Consider the following 9,102-nt stretch of genomic DNA (forward strand, 5'->3'; position numbering starts at 1 on the left):
ATATTGTCTTTTTATCCCCTCCCCAAATTTTTTTCGTACCCCTAAAACTTTTTTTTTTTTTTTTTTTTTTTTTTGGCTCTAGTGGCCTTTATTTGATAGTTAATTGACAGGAAAGTGGGTAATGAGAGAAGGGGGAAGACATGCAGCAAAGGTCACCAAGGTTGGGAATCGAACCTGCGACAGCTGTGTTGAGGACTAAGAACTCCATATGAGGGTTGTGCTTAACCCCTGCGCCACCACAGCACACCCCAAACCCTGAACAGTTTTATCCAAAAATGTGTATGGCCACATGAAAGTTTTATAACTAGAAGTAGTGTGTGCATACCGATATCATCGAAGCGCTCCACCCAGACCACAAACACTTTGGTCTCAGGGCCCAGCTGGGGGTAAGACTTTCCGGTCGATGACCTCTTCGTCTTCACCAAAGGACTCAGCTGCAACAGCAACACAACTTAGCAAGTTTAGGCAGTGAGTACATTAAAAAAAAGATAAATTATGTTCTGTGACATTGTCATAGAGGTTCTGTTTAGTCAGACAAAATGCAAAGCTACCTTTTTAGCAGACTCAAGGCTCTCAGAGTGGTTGGGGAACAGTTCCAGTGTGAGATTAGATTGCTTTCCAGGAATGAGGTCTGTGTTGGTGTCTGCCTCCACTGTGGAGTCACTGTGCACAGACGACGACTCTGCAACATAGCAACCCAGGAAAGTCGCTTTCAACAACCTGGTTTTTCATTACTTCACATGTGATGGTCCTAGTTCCTGATCATTTTTAAATTGTGATTTTGAACCTTTCCAAACTTCATCCTCAAAAATTAATGAACTTTTGAGTAGAAAAAACTAAACTTTTCTTTCTACCACATACTACAACACAGTGTGACAAAGTACTATTTTATGCTCTTGGATTTTAGGCCAACTTCAGCCAAAACAGAAAACACTTCCACACGACGCAAAAAAAGAAAAAAAAAAATCTTACTAAGTATATTTATCCAGTTTCTAGTTCAAACATTTTAATACCGTGGAAATAAGATTAGCTTTACTTCAGACATCCTCTTAATATCTCTTGAAAAAAAAAAATTCAGCAGGATAAATATGCTTGTTTTAAGTCATTAAGTCTTGAAAATAGATTTTAAAAAATAGTAATTTTACAGGCAGTTTTTTCACTTAGAGATATTTTTCCAGCTTTAAGTTAAATAATTTCCCAGTGAAACTACTACTCTTTTTTTAATCCATTTTCAAGAATTATTGATTTAAAACAGGCCTATTTATGTTGTGTTATTTTAAGTGTGTTAACATATTTGAACTAGAAACTAGACAAAAACGAGTTAAAATTTTGTGTTTTTGCAGTGCAATTGCAAAATGAAAATAAACAATTCCAGACTGAATACAGATCTTTTTTAGTTTGTTTTACAAAATTCCAGAAAACAGGAATTTCTGTGGATTGTTCGGCATCTGAACCAAACTTGGATCCAATTTAAAACACTCAAATAAAGAGATCTGGAGGCCAAACGGCCATTTTTAGTCTGTCAATGAGTGTGTATTGTTCCGTCAGTAATTCAAAAACCAAAATGTTGAATGATTTGTATGAAAATTGCAGCTGTGATGTGACAATCTAATCATACCGTCATTCTCTAAAAATAAATATATTTTTTAGGAATGAATAGATTTGATCTCAGACAATGAAATGGTAAAGTTCCCAAACTAAATTTTATTTTTTCATACCTACATTAACTTGTAAAGTGATTTAATCAAATTGCAGATATTAGAGCAGCAAATATCTGCTCAATTGTGTAGAAGTTTCTGAACACAAACCTGAATTTTCTGTTAAAGAGGGAACAACAAAGGCAATCTCTGTGAGAGCATCAGCGTAGTACAAAACTTTCTTCTCTCCGTTGAACACTGAACCTCCCGTGTCCTCGGGGCTCGCTGCTTCCTCTGACGAAAACAAAAACCGTCATTTGGTGAAGATAACAGCATCAGTTGCTGCGTTTGGAACTGTTCGTAAGCTGACCTGTCTGAAGATCAGTGCTGTCAAAGCAGGAGTTCAGGGACCAGCTGGTGTCCAGGTGGCCCGTCCAGCCCGGATGGTGGCCCACATCCACAGGCCAGCCCAGAGACAACAAGAACTCCAGGAAGTGGGGCTGGACAGTAGCTGATGACTCCACATTCCTCAAAATCTGAGCAACATGGAGATGCACATTAATATACCAGAAAATCATTTTTGCAAACAGAGTGAAAAACAGCAACAATGTTCTGACTAAACAGAAAAATCTGTCTGCCCAACAGTGAAGAGCTAAACTTCCTTTTCAAGTTGTGTTTCATATTTTTCAGCAACAAGGCTGGGCGACATGGACGTAAAGTTCCAGCACTGATCTTGATAAACACACACATTTATAAAGAAGTGTGATTTATTTCACTAGCACAAACAGTAACTGCATTCAATCATATTTACTGATATTTAATGAGTGGAGAAAATAATAAAACTAACCAACAATATGAACAGTTTTAGGAATTTTAAACATCATTAACTGGAATTTATTTTGACAACAGTAAATCAAATTGCTTATGATAAGAATTTTATCATGTTAAATAATACAAAAAATACCTGGTTCAAAGACCTTAACACCATAAAAACATAATACAGTCAACAATCATAAAATAAGCAACAAACAATACAATTTGTCAAATGTCATCATCAAAATCATCAAACAAGTATTCGTCAAATAAATTCACCAAAGTTCCAGTTATGAGGAATCAAAGGCAGATCTGATCAGGTGGGTTTTTAGTCACTCAGTGTTTCTGCAGCATTTCTGCAGTTTTCTGGAAGTTCATTCCAGAACAAACTTTTATTTGTAAACCATTTTATTTTCAACCAACGTCAACATCTATTTATAAAATTTCAAACTGCACATCTTCAAGGTGCCAGTAAAATACCTGCAGTCTGGAAGTCTGTTTATTACCTCAGAGCTGCTTTTCTGTCCCGCTCTCACGTAGAAAATAAAGACAGTGTCAAACGGTCGGCAGGGCAACAGATCCAGATAGCTGATGTCATCAAAAAACCCTGGCAAGGACGAGTCCAGGCCGATTAGATGAGGAGGTAGACGGCTGTTGTTGGGTTCCTGAAAGAAGTGACATGAAGGCAGTAAGCTGGTCGAGTAACGGCAGAGTTTACAAACGAGAGGGAGGGGAAACGTGTTTGTACGGACCTTTAGGGCTTCCAGAGACAGAAAACCGAAGTGAGAGAGGAAGAGGCGTGCTGTCTGGAACTCCTGCGAGGGTGGAGGAGGTTTGCACTCTGTCTGAGGGTCTGGGAAGGACTTGGACTTTAAGAGCTCCTCGCTGCGCTGCTCCAAAGTGTTTTCATAGTCTATCTGCTTGGCCATCAGACTGCGAAGCTTGTTGTGCTGAATTTCCAGCTGGAAAGGAGAAGATGTGGTAAAACAAACAAAAAAAAAAAAAAAAAAAAAAAAAAAAACAGGAGCTGGACAACCAGCAGCTGACTGGTAAACCTTCACCGTAAGACTCCCACAACCAGGACAGGAACCTCATCCTCAGATTAATATGCGTGAAAACCTTCATCTATATCACAGCACAATGAATAGAATAAGTGGCACAGAAATCCAGTGAAATGAATCTTTATCCAGGTCTTGTGAAGCTTTCTCTATTAACATTGTCTCAAAATGACAACATGTCAACTGATTATGGACTTCCAGAAAGCTAAAGAAGAACTGGATTACCATAAAAACCAGTTACACCAACCCAACTACCTTCACCTGCTTGTTTTTCACCCAAGTGAATTTTGTTTCTCTTCAACAACTTACGTATTTACACATCAGTGAACTTGTGGCTGCTGAATCATCCTCATAGCCCAAGCAACCCACCTGAGTTTGTACAGTAAACCACATCAACAATCAGCTTCATGCTGGTTTTCAGCCACAGTTACCCTTCAGATCTGCAGAGTTTGCATGAAACTGTAAACAGGAAGCGATCCAGTGAAATAACGTACCTCCTTACTGACGATGTCATCCAGGTCTGGAATGCTGACATCGGCTTTGACCAGAGGGATCTTATCCACCTCCTCTGGAAAAGGCCTCTGCTTCACGTTGTACTTGATGCCCACATCGTCATTTGGCGTCGGGCGGCTCTCAGGAACAAACATCTGCCATGGGAGGAGAAATGTGGACAGATTCATACTGGAGTTGTTGGCATTACTATGGACACCAATGTTTGACAGTCATTTCTGATGAGATCTAACCCTCTGATTGGCACGAGCCCCTCTTGGCTGATGGAAGAGCTGCATCGTCCAGGCGTGTCGTCCTGCTGTTCCTCGGATCAAAACGGTCACAGACGGACTAGGATCTGCAGGGACAGAAATGTCAGTGAAGTCAGTGAAGAAAATAAAACAGGTTGATCACTTGAGGAGAACACCATTCAAATTCTTAGCTATTTTTCTACAGGAACCCTTGTGCACTGATATCAATACAACTGTAATGGTCAATAACTGATGTTATATAGATTTCACTACCCTTTCAACACCTCCATCTGACTAACTCAGAGAAGGTAACTTTGATTCTTCTTTACTGAGAAACAGCATTCACAATGAAGACAACTTGAAGTGCAACCTGGTAGTTAATGTGTTTTGTGTTTACTAAACAAAAAAAAGATTGAATTTTTGAGTTTTCATCCTGGTGAGTCTCTAATATTTTAAACTCAGCGATAATGTTTTAAAATAAAAGCAGGCCAAATCATTTGTAATAATAACACAACAATGGGGGGATGATGCTGCGACACCGACTCTGCTCATTGCCGAGAGGTTGCTCCAGCATGGCAAGGATCACAGAGTTGTCCAGGACGAAGTAGCGGAAGTTAGTGGCTCCTGTGGCACTCAGTCTGGCGTAACGTATCAGAGTGTCTTCGTTCAGCAGGCTGCAGGTGGACGCAGGTCCGCTGGGAGAAGGGAAAGCCCCCAACACCTGCATGATGCTGGGGAACACCAGCAGAAAAGCAATTCAAAGACGTGGGTCAGTGAAAGCAACACAGTGCAATCTAATAGTATTCACACACAAAAAAACTTTGATTACATAAAGAGAAGAAAAGTTTTATTGTCTTTCTTAAGTCTTTTACAAAGTCAACCTGATGATTTGTTCTATGGCTTGTTCTTTACAACATTTCTGAAATGACAGTTGTACATAAAAATCTATCACAATCAGCTGACAAGTTAGCCTAGAAAGACAACAGCAACGCATCATTTCATTTTCATTACTTCATTTCCAGTCACTTTTTGTATCAGGATAGTAAGACGATAATCGTTAGCAGCAGTCCTAAAGTCAGACAGACAGCGAGTGTTGAGGTGTGAGTGACTAACTGTGGAGTGTTTACCAACAGCGCAAACACTGAACATCTCACCATGATAACGTGGCCTCAGCGGCGTCCTTCACCCTCATTGAAGCTGGATTGTGCTCCTTCTCCGCTTTGTGACGCACTTCCTGTTCATGGCGAGACTTACTCCCAGAGATTCCCAGTTCCACAATCTCCAACACTTCCATCAAACAATCCTGGCAGATAAACGGAAATGCATTTCAGTCCAAGAAACTTTCAGCACTGACTATCCAGACTGAGCAAAGATGAAAACTTTTTCAGTGCGTCTTTGAATGCACCTTCTCATCTAACATGCCAGGGTGCTCTGTGAGCCACACGCAGAGAAACTGGAAGGCAGCTACGATCATGGAGTGAAGGTCTCTGGACTGCAGAGGGGCCGGCCGGCTGCACTGGTACACAATGTAGCCGCAGATGGAGCTGACAGCACGTTTACGCTCCGAAGAGTCCACTCCCACCTTCACCTAATGAAGACACAGAGTGTCTGGGGGTGAGGTAGATGGCCGCTTGTTTTTGCATTACACGTTTGTTATTTTCAGTTTTCTGAAAGAAGCTGTCAGCCTTTAAATTCAAAACACTCCAATATTTCAGGACTCATGATGTCTTGAGCCATTTGTGCACTAGAACGGCACGCTTCGGTCCGGTTCCACCCGAACTGCAGCCCTGTTGTGTTTGCATATAACTGAGGGCGGCATCGAAGCTGTACCTGACGTCATTATGTTTGAAACTAAACAATGGTTTCGATGTAGCGGCCGAAGCCTTTTCCTCAGAGATGCGGCAGAAAACTTTCTCTTTCCTTGTTGACCGATCTGGTTCATTCTGTACTCGTTCATCAGCGAGTAAGCGGAGGAAAAACAATACCTCACCATGGACCAGGTATCAGCAGAATATTGAGAGGAATTCATTGCAAATTAAAAATAATAAAAAAAATATTAAAAAGAGCACTCTTTACAAAATACAGTAAGAACAGTTTAGTGAGAACCAGTTAGACCCAATCAACAGTTGATTGCAAAACAACCAATGGCTGACTCTAAACCAATCAGCTGCTGAATTCTAAGCAGCCCCATTTGGCCGGCCTGATTGGAACCACAGCTCTTGTGGTTCCAAGGAGCCGGGTGGAACCGGGTCGGAAGTTCTAATGCAAACACGGTCAGCCCTACTTTGAACCCGTGCCGTTCCGTTCCGTTCCTTGCAGTGCGAAAACGGCTTTAGACACTAACAAGGCTACAACTGGTCTTTAGCAGAGAAACAGATAGTTATACTTAATCGTTGCCATGAGTTACTTTCCCACTCTTTCATCCTTTATTTCACACAGACCTCCCAGTCTCAATATTTGTTGCTGAAAAGCAAAGCAGCTGTAGTTTCACACACCCCACCATGTTTATTTTTGTGATGGAAGAAAATACCACCGTCCTGCATGCCTCCCAAACATCTGGTTAGACTGGAAATACTGTCCAATGGTTGTTTTAAATAAACATGCATGGCTCTGCAGAGGAACCATCAAAGATTTCAGTTAAAGTTCTCACACAGAGGTGTGAACAAAAGTTCATTTGCTACTGAAGCAGAGAGACTGACTGGCAGTAACACGTATTAAAAGCTTGTACTTACCTTGGCCAGTCCCGCCAGCAGCTCTAGGGCAGCCAGAGAAATGCTCATGTCTTGTCTCCACTGAGAATTGAGCCTCTGTGTGACCAAGTGGATGCTGCGCACCAGCAGGCCTGCAGCCGTATCTGGAAGAGCTAGATCATAAAACACCCCGAAATACCAAACACCGCGAAACAGAAACAATGAAGGGTTAAAGCCACACAGCTACAAGGTCCGACAGGAGAAACACTCAGAGCCCATTTAGCAAAAAGAAAAACATCATGCATCAACTACATCTCAACACTGCATAGCATTCATTACAAGTGTAAACTTAGAGAAAAGATATAAAATACACGCAGAAAGAGACAGGGCTGAGCAATGGGAATAGATATGTTATTGGTTAATGTGAAATGAATTAATTAATATCAAAAACATTTACAAATACAGCTGTTAGATTCATCTAGCCAGTAAAATGTATCACTCAGTCATGTGAGGGAAAAGATCATCTCTAAATAACCTTTAATTAGGGCTGAAATGATTAATTGGATTAATTGTACTGAATCGATTACTGAAATAATTGTCAACTAATTTGGTAATCGATTAATCATTAACTGCAGTTTATAGACCTGGAGAAAAAAGACCATTTAGTTAAAGGACATAGAGCAGAAGTTGAGCCAAAAAAATACATATGTACATTTTGCATACAACATTTAAAAAAAAAAAACTTTGCTCAAGTGGCAAAGTTTTAACTTCCTCTGGTTCAAAATCATAAAACAAATCTACCAAGCACCTTTTGATAACCAAATATTAAGTGGTTACTCCAAAAACATAGCCAACAGATCCATTCTACACTATATTCATGTTGAGTCGAGCAGAAATGGCCGAGATTTTCACATGTTGATGTTAGAATTATGTTTTAGCTGCAGATGTATCTTTTGCTACAAATGAACAACTATTCCCTAAGAAAATGCTGTTTGTTTTTTTTTCTTCTGAAAATTAGAAAATAAACATTTTATTGTCTAAATTGCAAAAAACTACTGGTTTATTTGTGTTTTTTTATGCATTTCTAGTATTGTACAAAATAAACTTAATTGGTTAAATGAAAAATCTGCAGATGGTGAAAATTTTTTAGTCCAATTAATTGATTAATCTTCAGAATAATTGATTACTAAAATAATCATTAGTTACGGCCCAAAATTCAGGGAGACAAATTTTTTTAAAATAAATTTAATCATTAGTATTTTTTTCAACGTATTTCTAATATTGTATAAAATAAGCTGAGTTGGTTAAACGAAATGTGCCAATTTTCTTATGTGATTAATTGATTAATCATCAGAAGAATTGATCACTAATATAATCGTTAGTTGCAGCCCTACTTTTAATCAGACCAGAATACTCCAAGCAGTCATTTAGAAAAAAAAAATAATAATAAAGTTGGAAAAATTGTCTGAAACTGTTAGTTCACAGCAAACAAATGAATCACCTACAAAGACATTTTACCCAGTGCTTCTTAACTCTGCACACCACCTTAACCACGTTAGCTACAAACAACAGGTATGTTAGTCTGGTGTTGCTGCGAGCCTCAGTGAGCATCACTGATGAAGAGCAGCATCAGTGTGTTAGCTGGCCAATCAGTGGCGTGGCTGCGTGTCTCACCGTAGTCTCGGAGCAGCGCTTGCGCCGGACGCTCACAGTCTGGGCTGGTGGCCTCTGTGCTGCCGCCGCTGTTAAAGCTGATGCCGCTGTTAGTGCGACTGTGACTCTGACTTCTCAGCGTCACATGGCTTCCATCTATGTTGCCCTGAAAAATGGGGAACGGCAGCCATCTTGACGAATGCAGTGGACCAGTTGTTGAGAAAAAGAACGGGTCTGATCTGAGCCTTACCGTTTCGGTCTGGGCTCCTATGGCCTCTAGCAGCGCAGAGTCTTGGACGATGTTTAGCATCGCGCCTGAGTAGGATGGAAAAATAATAATAATAAACAGACAAATAAAAATATCAACAAGAGATAATTGTGTACAGGGTTTCCCCCAGTGTATTATAGGCCTGGCAGCCCGCCATCCTTTACTAGCGCCACCGCCAGGATAAGCCTTTCTTATTTATGTTTTTAGGAAAATAATAATAATTTTTAAAAAAGCAAACTTTTT

The 9,102-nt window shown here is 40.1% G+C and overlaps 1 protein-coding gene across 1 annotated transcript in view; it reads right to left on the reverse strand.

Annotated features, from left to right (window-relative positions):
• Positions 1 to 9,102, reverse strand: part of LOC106941782 (ral GTPase-activating protein subunit beta-like) — a 25,551-nt gene that overhangs the window by 5,157 nt on the left and 11,292 nt on the right. The window contains exons 7-21 of the mRNA XM_015024895.1: positions 8,842 to 8,906; positions 8,613 to 8,757; positions 6,981 to 7,111; positions 5,654 to 5,836; positions 5,403 to 5,551; positions 4,792 to 4,979; positions 4,252 to 4,355; positions 4,003 to 4,155; positions 3,818 to 3,877; positions 3,203 to 3,412; positions 2,957 to 3,115; positions 2,008 to 2,173; positions 1,809 to 1,931; positions 552 to 682; positions 326 to 434 (exon numbers count right to left, since the gene is read on the reverse strand). Coding sequence (XP_014880381.1) covers positions 326 to 434; positions 552 to 682; positions 1,809 to 1,931; positions 2,008 to 2,173; positions 2,957 to 3,115; positions 3,203 to 3,412; positions 3,818 to 3,877; positions 4,003 to 4,155; positions 4,252 to 4,355; positions 4,792 to 4,979; positions 5,403 to 5,551; positions 5,654 to 5,836; positions 6,981 to 7,111; positions 8,613 to 8,757; positions 8,842 to 8,906 — 2,076 coding nt within the window. The remainder of the gene's footprint in view (positions 1 to 325; positions 435 to 551; positions 683 to 1,808; positions 1,932 to 2,007; positions 2,174 to 2,956; positions 3,116 to 3,202; positions 3,413 to 3,817; positions 3,878 to 4,002; positions 4,156 to 4,251; positions 4,356 to 4,791; positions 4,980 to 5,402; positions 5,552 to 5,653; positions 5,837 to 6,980; positions 7,112 to 8,612; positions 8,758 to 8,841; positions 8,907 to 9,102) is intronic.

The sequence above is a fragment of the Poecilia latipinna genome, unplaced genomic scaffold (assembly GCF_001443285.1).
Source record: "Poecilia latipinna isolate Pla-1442-1.1 unplaced genomic scaffold, P_latipinna-1.0 Scaffold3863, whole genome shotgun sequence".
NCBI lineage: Eukaryota > Metazoa > Chordata > Actinopteri > Cyprinodontiformes > Poeciliidae > Poecilia > Poecilia latipinna.